Source organism: Electrona antarctica (genome assembly GCF_951216825.1).
Source record: "Electrona antarctica genome assembly, chromosome: 10".
Lineage (NCBI taxonomy): Eukaryota > Metazoa > Chordata > Actinopteri > Myctophiformes > Myctophidae > Electrona > Electrona antarctica.
In genome coordinates, this window is record NC_136791.1 from 29,283,048 (window position 1) to 29,298,885 (window position 15,838).

The window sequence follows — 15,838 nt, forward strand, 5'->3', positions numbered from 1 at the left end:
ACAGTTGTTCATGAATATCAAAGAACAGCTGTGTGAATAGCTGTGTGAAATGAAAACAGGTTCTCATCTTCTTCTTTTTTTTGCTCATTAACCCGTTTAGACCTGAGATCAAATTCTAGTACAAAATCTCCTCTAAATCCTGACAGTTTTCTGAAAAGATCTCTGTTTCTATTATGTGGTCAGTGGTGCTCAAACTATTTCATGTCAAGGACCCCTCTGGGAATTATCTGTATTTACGCCGCCGACCTCAATCTCAAAATATTTAGTTCCAGGGGAATTCAGATATGAGTTAAAACATTCACTGTGAACGAATATATAATATATATTACGAGATTTGTGCCACATTATGACGATTTTTCCGACAGCTATACAGTTTAAAATAATGGTTAAAGTGGTTAAAATCAAATCAAAAGTTGACACAGATGCGTCCTCAGATCTAAATGGGTTAACGTAAATCAGTGTAATATGTTGCATTTAAATGCTTTCATTCCCGTTTTAAGCTTGGTTTCTACCACTGCTCACGTCCACACGGGATGATTCATATATTATGTAAAATATGGGCAATATACATGTCTGATGATGAAATGTCCTCTTGACCCATACTGCAGAAATATTGTTCACCTACACAAAATAGCCAAAATGATATCTTGGACCATGGAAATTGATTCATAGGGTCCAACATAGGGCATTCACTTCTAGTTATTTTGACTAGTTGACTAGTTGCCTAGTTTACTAGTCGACTAGTTGTTTAGCTACCTATTATGTTAAAAAAGGGAAGGGTATGGCCTGGTCAGCCTGCAATGACATGCATAGGATCTGGTCATCCCAGTTTAGTAAGATGTTAAAAGTAAAAAAAATATCAACTTATCAACTAGTCAACTAGTACCAACAAGGTCGACTAGTGTATTTACTAGTCGACTAGTTGAATAGTCGACTAGTTGGTTAAAGCCCTAGTGCCTAGTCCAACATACATATTATTATGATTATTATTATTACAATGCCGGACACGGTAGTCCTTTGGGTCATCGGTAACATTACATTACATTACATTACAGTCATTTAGCAGACGCTTTTATCCAAAGCGACTTACAATAAGTGTATTCAACATAGGTAGGGAACAAAAACTACTAATCACCAGAAGTCTTTAGTGCCTTTTCTGCAAAAACAAGCAACCAAGAGTATACCTAGTGCTAAGGTAAAAGTGCAATATATCAGCTACCTATTTCCTTAAACAGATGAGACAAAATAGCTAAATCAAATGAGCATGAGCTAAAACAATTAAGTGTATCGACTAAACAAGATCCAATAAACAATACAACAATAGAAAACAAGCGTTCGTACAACTAGTTAACAACAAGTAGGTCAGGCAGAGAGGAAGGGTAGTGTGCAGCAAGTCGTTTGAAGTCGGTCATACGGACAGTTCTTAAGATACTTGAACTACAGACACACAGGCAGAGATTTCCCGCGTAAAGATTATCCGTATTTATTGTATTATGCTATGTTTCTTTTCTGTAGGCCATACAATACCCCCTAAATATTTCATCATTTCATCATCCTTTTTCATCATGTCACTTTTCTCTGAACAACTTAAGGATTCAGTTACATGACATTTATCTTCAAGACACGTGCGAGGAATAAATCTTTCACTTCTTTCATAACATCTGTTTCCTGAAGATTGGGTTGGGAGGAGAAAAAAAAATCAATTCAGGAGTGGTTTCCTCTTGCACCTCAGAGGGAGGGAAGGTGGCCCCCCCTCCTCGACCCTGTCTCTCGTAGGCTATCGCCTTGGCAACGCACAGGGAAACAAGTAGCACTCAGAGTCACACATTAGGGTCACCGCTAATCTGAGGGCCTTGTGATGCAAACAGCCTGAACTGTAGCCAAATAAGACACTCCAGCTTAACACCTGGTGTAGCCTGGTTGACAGCATATAGCATAGACAATTATTTAAATGTAGTAAGATATTACTGCTGTGTGTGTGTGTGTGTGTGTGTGTGTGTGTGTGTGTGTGTGTGTGTGTGTGTGTGTGTGTGTGTGTGTGTGTGTGTGTGTGTGTGTGTGTGTGTGTGTGTGTGTGTGTGTGTGTGTGCGCGCGCGCGCGAGCGTGTGGATGGATGGATGGATCTTTTGAGATGTGGTTATGTTTTTTAAGAGCATATTATACATCATCCTAATGTGAAAGGAAATTTATTGAGATTTTGTGGCTGTTTTTTTTTTGGTCTATTGATTTAAAGCAACCTTCAAATCCATTTTGATGACAGAGGAGAAATTGTCTCTCACCCAATTCTGGCTCAATGGCTGAGGTTCAATAGGCCTTTGACTATACTTCCTTTCTATCAGTATCTGCACAATCACTGCACAATCAACATTCATTTGTAACTGTGATGTTTTGAAGCACGTCTATATATCAATATTTTGAGTGTTCAAAAGCATAAGGGTGTGAATAGCAGAGATGTGACGACAGAGCTGAGATTATGAGAACCTCACAAATGCTAGAATGGATTTAACAATAGGGTTTAATGACAATATGGTCTAACAACAAACGTGAACACCTCTTAGGAAATGTGGCATCAGGGCAGCAGCACTATATGCCCCACTGAGGATCTAATGAAATATGGTGTCTTAAAAAAGGCGATCCTTGCTGATCCTAGCTCTGCAGACTCAGAAGGACATCTTATTCACCTTGTATGCAGCTGGGGTTTTAAGGGGAGATGGTGAGAATCTAGCTTTAGCAATGCTGAAAACGCACGCACGCACGCACGCACGCACGCACGCACGCACGCACGCACGCACGCACGCACGCACGCACACACCTATATGCATGTCAGTATCATATAAGGGTGCAACATTTAAGAATGGAATTATTCATACAGCCAGAAAATCTCTGCTCCCTGTACTCTGTAGTTTTGCCACTCAAAAGCACTCCCACTTACCATCTCCACTGGATCAGGTTATCTTTCTGGTCATTTATAATGCATATTTGACCAAAGAACTGCATTAAGACAAGCCGTGTGTATTATTCTTCAGTTCCCATTACGTTGGACAAAAAGCTCTAAAAGGCGAGTTGGGATGACTGCATTAGTGGGAGCGTGCATGATGACTGAGAAGTGCCTCTGCTCTCTTCTTGTCTTGTGTGCAATGTGATGGGTGTTTTGGTACCGGAGAACTCGCCAGCTTTTTTTCGACTTGCCGTGTTTTAGTGCATTTTTGTTTTACTTCACTTTCATTTAAATTGAATTGAATTGAGAGAGAGAGAGAGGATACAGGTAGTTGTTTAGAGTTAACACTAGAGAAAGTAGGAATGCTAAACGTTTAAACACCAAAGTACCGAAACAATGTAATTCATTAGTAAACAATATCCTGAAATGGTAGCTTGGTATAGGCCTAGTACTTATCATTGGTATTCACATACTCACCTTTGTCTCATCATCTAACTGACCATTTAATTGCACAAAATAATTTGATCACTTTGGAAATGAACTATAACACCTGTGAGTTTGACATACTACACTGATGAAGACAGCATGTTAGCATAACGATGATTGATGAAGAATCTTCGCCGCGGCGACTTGGCAAACTGGCGAGTTCTCCGGTATCCGGTGATTTATACTTAGTTGCCTGCCAGTGTCGCACACTGAAAAAAGCCAATCTACAAGCTCACAACACGCTGCGCTGCGACACGCTGTGGGCTCATGGTGTGTTCTGTATGCGACACCACGCGCAACAAAGTATAACTCTGGCTTTAATGCCAAGCCAAGAGCCACAGGTGCTAATGGTATTCTCCTTCACGCCGTTGCCCATGCCAACGACTCACATGCAGCTCGCATGACAGCTTGGGTCCGACCGCTCAGACACATGGACAGTCCATTTGTCACCCCCGTGCCAATATTAACACATCCTCTCTACAGGCTAATGTGTCTTGGGGGAGGGGGATGGGGGGCGGCGGGGGGACTGCTACAACAGAGAAAGAGAGAGAGAGAGAGGTTGGGGAGAGTTGTTGTATATTGAACGAATAGGTGGGCGTTCAAATGATAAGCAGAATAATAGGGTGCATGGCAATGGGTAAGCATAAGCACCGCAGTGATGAATCCATGCATAAATTAGCAGAGATGAGCTCCATGCCAATATGACTGACTGGTTGACGGGCTTCTGTTTAATCCGTGTTGTGAGGAAACACCCCACACACACACACACACACACACACACACACACACACACACACACACACACACACACACACACACACAATAATAAAACATACAATTACCCATTAAGTCTCATGGCATGCCCCTGGTGTAATGTGTATTTTATTTGAGGCAGTTTGCTAAATGCTGTTAATGATGATGAATCAGTGACAGTGCATGGTCCAGGTTGTTATTCAGATAAGGCAACGTGCATGTTTCATCTGAAGGCTTATAAATGCGTGAGGGCTGACATTTTGACAGGCCTCTGCAAACTGTTCACATTGATTGATGTACCAGGGCACTCCTTCGGCTAGCTACCTCTCTGTCCAATGAAAATGTTGAGGCTGCATACATGTGGAAAGACTCCCCATCTATCAGCGTCTTCATTCCAGCGCACATTCGCACAATAGTGTGGCTCAAGACCTTGTTAGCCTACGAAAAGCCCAGCCATTGTTATGCGATACCTGATGCCATGGCAGCAATTGATGCAGTGTTTATATTTGCATGTGCTGCTGAAGCGAAGCGATAATGGATGATTTATAGTAGGCTCCGTTTTTTTTCCCAGTTGTGGAAGATGGATGGAATTGTACTGTACAATAACCACAAAATCCCACCTAGAAGGCAGTATAGGCCAATAGTACATGTTGTACAGAAGAAGCCTACATTTTTGTATGTTACGTATGAGCTTCGGCATAATTATGCCAAAGCAAGCGTTACTATCATACTATCTACTATCATACTGTTGACTGTATGTATATGTATACACTATATATGACATTGGCAAACTATTGGAAACTAGTCCATAACCAGGGAAGTGACCCCCAAACTATGGGCAGACTTGAGACTTGAAGAATGGTAACAGCTTAAAGCTGCGATCCATGCTTTGTTGTTCTGAATGAAAAATTACACTTGTGTGAAGTGAGGTACGTTGTCATTAGTCTGACTTGGCTGGCAAAAACTTACATCATAACCACCCTAAACAAACATTAACGTCCATAGACTTGGCTGGGGACAGGGAATTTAAAATTAGGCTCTAAGCAAACATTAAAAGTCCATAGATTTGGCTGGTCTATGACGTAATTTCAGAAAGCATAAACCTAAACGAACATAATTCGTCGTAGCCCGCCTACTGTATCCGGCAATATTTTGCACACACCATATGCATGGAGAAAAGCTGTTTCCGTATCTGGTCTAAACCGGATCTCCAACTGCAAAGTGAACTGAGCCCATAGTTATGACTATGGGTCTGGTTCGCCGCGCATCGCGAGAGTGGTGGTATTCTCTCCATGTATTAACTCCCATGTTACTGCTATAGTTGCAGGTCAGAACATAACATTACATTATATTAGTAACCATGACAAAGTGGGGAAAGTACCAAAAGATACCAAAAGTAGTGCAGCCATGTAGTGTGTACTGTGTACGTGTACCAAAGTTCTGCTCTACCAAAGTTCCTGAAACAGGAACAATTCAGAAGCATAACAAATAACTCAACTAACACTTGTGTAGGTGGCAGGTTATTTAACAGATTCTGACAGCCGCCGCCCCCTTTTCTTAACAGAACGGCGTTCCGCCACTGTGTCTTTTACCGGAATGGCGTTCCGGCCTGTTGCTCCCTGTATGCCAATGACCATTACAAACATACCAACAAGTATAGGGGGCTACTGAGGGACAGGGTGAATGAAAAGATAGCAGCCAGGAGAATCATAACAGCCAGGAGAATGCTCCCGGGGTGCCGTCTACATTCTGGCTGTCACCCGTCTCTCCGGTGGTCACCAGACTATACCTGGTTGTCACATAGTCTATTCCTATGGCTATGAGTCACTATAAATAGAATACCTCAGAACGAAAATACATTGCATGGATGCAACTGGGACGTATCCTCAGTGATGTATCGCCAGATATACATACAGTATAATGGAGGATTGAGATGACGGGAGATGCTTCTGAAGGGCTCTTCCGAGGATGACCTAGAGCAGTGTCTCTCAAAGGGGGTCCGAGGCCAAATATATATCAATTTGGGGGTCCTTGACAAGAAAAACTTTGAAAATCACTGACCGACAAGAGATATCGGATATACTAGGATTTAATAGTATGATAGGATTTAAATGAAAGATAGTAGCGTAGTAGGATAGGATAGTAGGATTGTAGTAGTATTAATTATTATAATGAATATTGTATGACAGATACTTGCCTAAAGCATTATTATCTGCAAGGAAGCATTCCAATTGGTCTGCCCATGCAAGTGCTTGATGAATCTAATTCTAGCATGGTTTGGTGGCACTTGAGACTAACTTAAACAACATTTTTCATTAGGTAGCGTATTTACCTATAGCAAGATAGATAGACCTTTATTGACCCAGAGGGAAATGCTGTATACCGGCTCCTAAACTAAGCGTGATTGGAGACTTCATTAAAGCAGTGCTTTATTTGTTTTTGTTTTTCTTGCACAAATGCATTTCTGCACATTCCACATTTGTAGTTACAGTACACATACACACTGTATGGAGAAAAGCAGCCTTGGGCAAGGTGTGTACTTGTCCAATATCAGGGCTATCCGACCAGTGCAGAGATAAGTGGAAATCTAACCTTGGTTGGATGGTTGTTTTGATAGAATGAATGTGTCAAATAGAATGGAATCAATTAAAATGAGACAATTAAAACACAATTCCTGCCGCCATTAATTAATCCCTCGATTGCGTATTGCCATGGTTTAATCACGCGTGACACTTACTTTGAAGAGCCAAATATCCGTATCGCATTTTACTATGAAACCATTCCGTGTGTGTTGACGAAGCTGGTGATTGTTCTCTCGGTCGGTGGTGGAAAAAGTGGACCGCGAGTATCACATCGCCTGCTACAGGCCGTTGAAAACGCTTGTCTGGGACAAAGCGACCCCTGCAATGTCGCTTCTGTGAGATAACGCCGTCTGAAAACAGAGCCGGCAATGTAAGTGGATGCGCGCGCATTTTCAAAATGGCCGCGCCCATTGGGTCAGAAGCATAACAAAGCTAACGGACGGTAGATTTCGATACGATCGTATTAAAACATGCATTAATGAATACATCGCTGTTAAAACGGCTTTTCCGTTTGTGGCAGGCTACAAGATTCTACGTGTTAATATTCCTATGTTCCTGGCGGGCCTCGTGTTAACACATATTCCTTTGGGCGGGAACCCCTTTTGGTGTTTTAAGCATTATGTTATACTTTTAGCTATTGAAAAATAGCAGATCTACAAGCTCCTAGCACGGCACCGCGAGCCCTAAATGGGAAAATGTGGCGCAAATCTTTGAATATATATTCTTTCAAAGCCTTGCCTCTGTAGTGTCCCTGGAACAACATATTTTCAGATGGGGGTCGGCGGCCAATTACATATATTGTTGGGGGTCCTTGACATGAAAATGTTTGAGAACCACTGACATAGAAACATGGGGGGGTTTCAGAAAACTGTCAGGATTTAGAAGACATTTGTAGAATCGTCCTCAGGTCTAAATGGGTTAAACAGTTGTTTACAAGTGAGGGCATATGAACAGCTTTGCTGATATCCAGCTATCTGTGGTGAAGTTTTAGTCCACCATGCATGGTCTTAACTCCCATGTTACTGCTAGTTGCAGTGGATGGTCAGAACATAACATTAGTAAGTAAGTAACCATGCCAAAGTGGAGAAAGTACCAAAAGTTAGTGCAAGTACTGCCATGTAGTGTGTACCAAAGTTCTGCTGTACCCTGCAGTGGCGAATGGACCTGGCAATAGGCCCCGGTGCAAATATTTTGTTTAGACCCCCTAAAAAATGCGTGCGATGTGATGCGGTGCATCTCGTTTCATTGTACCAAGCGCGTCTTTGAACTGTTCAAAGACGCTCTGTTAGTAAAATTTTCAATCAATCTGTATGAATGTTTACATCAATTTGTGTGTTTCACTTTCAATCAATCTGTGTGTATAATGTCTGTCTAAGTGCAGGGCTGCAGCCTGCAAGCTATCAGAAATTACTTTGGACAGATGGAAAATGTTTTAGTTAAACTTGCAGAGTGACAGATTACTTTACCTGGGTTACATCTTCTGATAGTGCTGACATGACATAATAATCCATTCTAGTGTTTCATTAGCGTGACGGAGCATGACAAAATAGGCTACAGCTGATATGAGCTTTGTTGTTGTGCTGCTGACAGCTGAATGAACACAGTAACACACGCGTTGAAACAAGGCTGTGGTAAAGATAGTGGACAGTGATGTCACTGTTATGCAACACGGACGTGGTATGGACTTGAAGCTGTTTATAAACCAGTCAGTCAGTGACATCACTGACGAATCCTTGGTGTACTCTTCCTGCGACTAGTAGTAGAGTAGCCTCTGAAACCAGGCTTTCACCGTCGTCCTGACTCCGACTCTTTTTTTCCTTCTTCTTCTTCCCCCTTCGTGGACCCCTTGGGGGCGCTGGGCCCCGGTGCGTTGCACCGGTTGCACCATCGATATATTCGCCACTGGCTGTACCAGTGGCAATTTCGTATATATCTTCTTAACCAATAATTTTAGTAGTGGTCAAAAGTGAGGACAAAAAAGTGAGGACAAAAAAGTGAGGACGCAGTTTGAGGACGCCAATATAAAGGGACGGGCGTACTGTAAGTGAATGGAGGGTCCGTCACACCCGCCACACCCGTTATATGTGTGACCAAATTTCACTGAGGGACTGCCATTGTTTTGAATTTTCATTTTCATTCATATGAAAGCAGGGAATCATAGCTTCAAATTGACATATTGGTTGTTCAGTTTGACCCACCAGTTTTGTAGATATGGCTTATAGAGTAATGTCTTGCAGAGAAACAGCGAGTTGAGAAAACAGGCTTGAAAGGTTCACTTCTGTGGACTCTAACATTACACCTAGCTGCATGTTTAAGCATTTATTTCATATTTACATGTCAATTTCAGCTCTGACACTTATTTCAGACATGCTCTAGTCTAGTAGTATGTGAAGAGTCTGCCTGTGCTATGAACTCATTTTGAAAAAAGCTTTTCTCCTCTGGTAAAAAGCTGGAATTTGCGCTATGGCAGGCTCTCAGTCAAATCTGGTCACATATACAGTATAAGTGTCAGATAGAGAGATGCCATCAGACATTGGGCAACACTACACTCTCCTCATAACGACATTGCCCCCTTCTCCTCAGTGGTTGGAGTTTACACATGATCTGAATTTGCACAAAAGCTCACAATGCGACTGATTGTGGGGGTTAGCAGAGATGGAGTACTTGTAGAGAGGCTGTGGAATTGGGAATTGGCTATACTAAATTGGGACTTGAAGGGGAGAAAATGTTTTTCTTTTGTCTTGAAGGGGCATGTTTTGCACAATAACAGTCTTTTCATTATGTCTGCCCACGATCTCTGTGATTCATACAGTAGGCTACGTTTGTTTACCTCAGTCACTGATACTAAAATCTGATATTTTATTTTTTCTATGAACCTGTGACTTGACACCCATACTGTTATAAAACGGAAATAAAAAGATTTTGAAAAGAAGGAAAAGCTCACAATGCATCAATGTAGATAATTTTTTTTATTTTTAATTTTTTAGTCAAAGTATGACAGGGTGGGGGGTATGTCATGTGGTGTGGGAGGTGGGCGTTTTTGAGCTTGAAATGTACAAACGTTAGTACCAAAGTAAATGTGGCACCTGGAGCAGACCAGCAGTGGCGGACCTGAGGGGGGGGGGGGACCTGAGGGGGGTTGGTTTTCACACCTACGTTGCACTGCCGATCCAACCTGTATTTCTGCGTCTTTTGTGCCCATATATGGAGATGTCTTGGATTTGCTAGGTGCTAGGTTTTTACATAATTTTGTTACAAATTGTATATATTTGCCATTATTATTGATGTTATGTTTTTATGAATTATAGTACTTACAGTATATTTAAAGATTTGGCAAAACTATAAAATAGTATGTGTCCTGAGAAAGTTCATAAGAATTAAAGAAATGGAGGGAATCAGAGACACATTATGATCCATGACGTCAGAGTATTTCTATTAACCTGCTGAAAGCGGTCGAGAAATGGAGGTCTTTAATAACCCAACCAATATGCAAAGGCAGGCACAGGGAGAAATCTCAGCAGCTGCATTAAATGTGCCAGGCCTGGTGCAGGTATAACTCAACCATGAATTGAATATCCCATCCAATGAAAGAGACAGAACGGGGAGAGACAGCTGACCTGCAAGGTCCTTAACAATGCTGTATAATCACCAGTGGTGGAAAGTACATTTACTCAAGTACTGTAGTCATGTACAGATTTGAGGTACCTTTACTTATTGGGTACACCCATTTTTGACCGGTGCCTCCGCTTCATTGCGCATGCCATGATGTGTGTCTGGAGAGGGCAGTTGTTTTACAGACGGGTAAAAGGGCAGGGACTGGAGCCCCCTTTGATATCTATGTGTGCACGTCTCTGCATTAAAGCTTTACCTGCCTGCAAAACTGCCCCGCTGTTAAGGCGGGAACCCCTTTTGGTGTTTTAACTGTTATACTTTAGCTATTGAAATATAGCAGATCTACAAGCTCATAGCGCGCCACCGAGTAGCGTGCTATGAACTTGTAGATCTGCTATTTTTTTCTTTATTTCGACGTCCGGCCTAAATGGGTTAAGATTCCTAATTTCCTATTATAAACCCCCAAGTGGAGCATGCATTATGCCAGACCACGAAGGCAGCATTTACTATGGTGGAAGAAATGCAAATGCCCTCCTCTCCTTTTTAAAATCTCTCCTACTTAACTATTTTTGAGTGGTGTAATTGAGTGGTGTAAACCACTCCTACAACTGGCTTTTGTGTGCAGAAAAAAATGAGCATGGTTGCTATGTTCAAAATAATTTCTGACGTAATTAAATCACACCCGGGTGAACTGGATGACCGTAGCAACCGTGGTCATTTTCTCTGCGCAAAAACAGCCAGTTTTGAAATCACATCCGGGTGTGATTTCATTACGTCAGACATTACGTCAGACCACAGCTGATCATGCTATATAAAACCTTACACCACTCAGTTCACACGGGTGTGATTTTTACTTTAAAAGGGGGGCTTTAACAATTTTACTTTAGAAAATGGTGGCTTCAGGAATATGTGGGGCATTAAACTTAAAAAAAAGAAGAAGAAATAATAATATATATAGGCCTATATATTAATTGTTTTTTTATATTTAAATATGTATACCATATTTATACCATATGGCTAACCAGAATAATTATTGACTAATACCAAATGCTCAGAGGAATAGACTATTTCAATTCGGCTCAGAATCTCTCAATTTCGAACAATTCATAGTTTTGATGAAACTTCAGAAAGTTTTTTTGTTCTTTTTGCTCAATTATTATTTAAAATATGAACTTTGCCCCAAAACTTTGCCCCAGCATGCTATACCTCAACATAGGCCTACAATACAGTAGTAAGTGCCCCAAACACACACACACACAAATGAACTGAAACACTGCAAGAGCCAACAACAGGTGAACCTGATTCTCTCTCTCTGTCTACTCTTACACACACACACACACACACGCACACACACACGCGCGCACACACACACACACACACACACACACACACACACACACACACACACACACACACACACACACAACACACACACAGCCTTCACTTAGGGGGGCCCTAAGTCAACTAAGTATATAGGGTTTAATGTGTCTAGTGTATTGCTTGTTAAAAAAATTACTTTGTGAGGCAATTGAAAGACAATGAATTGAAGGTCAACAAATGGGGCTGTCTCTTCCATTCATACTCTTTGTCTGATGTTTGTCGCTGTCTGAAGTGCACCAACATGCCATGGGAATCCTTTACGTTTTAGCTTGTTTCCTTTGTTGATTCTTTGTTTACAAACAGATGTCACAAATACTTTATGACAGAGCAGTGTGAGGAGTCAGCTGAAGTTCAAAACCAGCCTTCGCTGCTTTTTGTGTTCCACGCAAATAAATTAATTATTGAGCTAGCAGAATAGAACAACAGTATGGGTACATTGGTTCAAGTGCTATTTATCCAGAAACTCTGTTTTTCTTCAGGCGCAGTCTTTAATAAAAAAGGACAGAAACAGAAAGAGTTTCATAGTAATGGATTCTATAAAGAACATGGTTTCAGTATCACAATGTCTGTGATTTGGTGGCATTTTGTAGCAACAGATTTATTTTAACTGTGTATTTTCTAAAATAGTATATACTACTTTTTCTTGCTGTACAGGGGAGTCTGGTATAGGATTTTTCTTTGGTATAGAATTGTTCCCAAAGTGCATCACAATAAATCTATATTAGTCCCACAGACCCTGAGCAAGTTGAGTACTTCAAGATGGATGTCCTATAGATACAAACACAATAACCTACCTTCTCACCCCAAAAGCACAAAGGGGAACATTATTCCCGAACCAGAATTATTCCATAAACATTGCCAGATCTTGGCCTGGGCCGTGCGGCTTAGTGCAGGCACCTTGGCTGGTAATCCAGTCTGGCAGTGTGCCGCGGGTTCGACTCCCGATCCCGACGGCCTTTACTGCATGTCTTCCCCCCATCTCTCTCCCCATTTCCTGTCAGCCTACTGTCTGTCCCTCCATAAAAATAAAAAATAAAATAAAGGCGAAAGCCATAAAAAAAACCCCCCCATTGCCAGATCTTGTCAGTGGCATTCGTTTTTGAAGCATAACATGACTGTTTCCTTTGCCTTTTCGCGCAGGGCCGAACTGCTACGCAGACACGGCAGTGATCCCCGCCGGGCGAGAGGTGAAGGTTGACGACTGTACGATCTGCTACTGCACATACGAGGAGGGCACCTGGCAGATCGAGCGACAGGCCACCTGCAGCAAGAATGACTGCCAGCACTAGCTAGAGACAAGTGTGCGCTTGCTTTGCTGACTGACCACGCGATGGCCGCCACCAATCGGCACGTCGCCCAGCTCTCGGCACGTCGTCCAGCTCTCCGACCTTCACGTACTGTACAGTCCACCGGACAACAGGGTCAGACACCCCCCCCCCCCACCCACCCCCACAAACCCCACAACCATCTCAGCATTTATAATCACTTCTGTATTAATGAACAAAGCTTTTATGAAGATTTGTAATCCTACATGCAGAATATCTATTTATCTATGTATGAAATTATTTATGAATATATATAAATGAACAAATATATAAATGCGTATAAGAGATTAACTCTAAACTAGTAGGGGAAAAAAATATTTTTTCTAGGCACTGTATTTTAATAAAACTATGTAATAGACCGCAGGTCAAATATAACAGAATGTATACTGTAGATTACCTGGAGCAGTCTTTGGAGGGTGACATCTCAACGTGGTGTCACCACATTTTTTGACACCAGTCCCTCAACCACCAAAGTGCAGACTAGACTTGTACTGTCCGTTTTTCAAATCAATACAATTTACTGTGTAGAAGTGTTTCAAGAACAGAAAAAGGGGAGAGAGGAAAAGCCTCACAAATAAGAGCTTTTAAAGGAAGAAGGGCAACCCAGGTGTTGTTAGACTGTTCGTCCATTTCTGTGTGTTCTTCTGTATGTTCTAATGTGCATTTATTTGAAAGTGATTTTTGTAATTTGCATTGCTCTTTGTACTGTGCGTTCCTGTTTGACATAAATACCGACCTGTGCTCTGTAAATGCTCTAAAGGTACAGAACTTTTAACCCCATTCTGTTGAGAGAACTTGATGTTGTCAATGAAATCGGTGCTTCTCAATCAACTGACCCAGAATAAATTGCTTACAGTTTTATTCAAAGTACTATACTGTAGTAGATTGACATTAAGTAGTTTGACTGCACTCAGTATTGCTTGCTTCAGTGTCATTTTCTTGCCATTTTCATAGCAAAATGGAGTTACTTTTGAATCGAGCCTGTTTGACAAATCCACTTCTGAGACGGGAACATTAAGTGGATTCAGACAGATGGAGCTTTTTAATTTGCAGTTCCTGGATAAGGAGACAGTTTACATATTATACATAATGCAAGAGTTACGGCTAACATTTTTGCATTAGTCGTTTGCATGAGCACAAGATGGCATTTAATGGCTATAATAATCCAAATCTGCAAATTAATATTCAGTAGCAATGAGCATCACAGTAGCAACCAGTGAAAACTCTGAATTTTCATAGTTGCCTGAGGACACCATGCTGAAACCCTGTGTTCTTTCTCTTCCCCACTGAATTAATAAGGACTACACTTTAGTGTTACAATTACACTTGATTCCAATATCCTGGAATATATGGTATCTGCAAAAGTCATCTGACTTGAAGACATCAGTTTAGATAATAGGCTCCCTATCTAGCCGGTTAAAACACAGAGCATTGCATTTTTCATCATCGCGCATTTGATGGTGAGGAATCACAAATCAACATTTATGGCTGAGCCACACACACAACCAGTTGGCCCCTCTACCAGGAGATCAAAAATGATGATTAATAATGCAACTCCCTGGGAATGAATGGGGTGGAACCAATAAAGGGTACGGGTGTCGTTTTTATATAAATAAAAGGGTGGGTGATTTTATTATTAACAGCTTTGCACTCTTGATTCCATAGTTCCCAACATGTGACCATTGGCCACACAGACTATCTGATTAGGGGTTGCCAGACAACAGTGTTGCATCTCCAGCAGTGAGACGTGCTTGCAAGGCAGCCACTGGGATTGAGGTAAATAAGCCTAAACGCATGTACGTTCTACATGACAGGCCCTCTCAAACAGCAGGGGATCAGAAGAATCCTGCCATACCTATTATCTTCTCCTATAGTGGCTTCCGCAGCTTCCTACATTCTATAATTCTCCATGCACACCCTCAAGTCACTCAAGAGGTAGGTATTTGTTACATCCTCTTCCCTGAACATACCGGTAATTGCTTATTGCTCATTTATGTGCATGGTGTTCCTCCGAACTCTTATTTGTAAGAAGGGTATAAGCCTCCTGTCTCTTCATCTCTTGTCAATCCTCTTCTCTCCCACAAGATCTCTTAAGTGTATAATTTTGTAAGCTGTGTACAGAAAAGTAATGAGCATGGACCAAGTCTTATTTAAATTAACATTTTTATTCGCTTTTCGATCAGTTTCTATTCAAAGTGTATAGTATAGGCCTATTGGATGGAACAATGGAGTGATTAAAATTGAAGTATGATATCAACATGTCATGAAGGGAGACTAAATTACAGTTTTACTTTGAAATCAAATCCCCACAGACAGTAACCTGCTTCTAAATTGGTGTTCCTCCAAAGACAGCCCGTTAATTGGAGACAGCTGTTGAAGAAACCCATAAGAGATTAGCTTTAAGTCATACCCACTGTAACTATGCAATTAGGCCTCTGCCCTGTTCTGGCCACTGCGTTTTGCCACTGCTGCAGTGAGACTGGATGTGTTCATATTAAGTGATGAAATTTATTATTCATCCCTGGCAATCAGCCACCTCTGTCATTTGAAATTGGAGCCTGTGAGTTTATGAAATTCCCATTACTGTGGTCAAGTCCTAATAAAAAGAGACACGAAGACACCATCAGCGTATGCACGTCACAACTTGAGGATTTATTTAAAAAGATAACAAAAAAAAATCTTAAGTATTCTCCAGAGCTATTGGCACGACTTAAAATAGATGAGCCAAGCATGCTGTAAAACTTAACACATGAGTAATCAG

At 41.3% G+C, this 15,838-nt stretch overlaps 1 protein-coding gene across 1 annotated transcript in view; it reads left to right on the forward strand.

Annotated features, from left to right (window-relative positions):
* The window catches only part of vwc2 (von Willebrand factor C domain containing 2), a gene marked incomplete at both ends in the record, with an annotated part of 31,107 nt that extends 18,066 nt beyond the window's left edge, over positions 1-13,041 (forward strand). The window contains one exon of the mRNA XM_079511899.1: positions 12,893-13,041. Coding sequence (XP_079368025.1) covers positions 12,893-13,041 — 149 coding nt within the window. The remainder of the gene's footprint in view (positions 1-12,892) is intronic.
* Between the last annotated feature and the right edge of the window lie 2,797 nt (positions 13,042-15,838).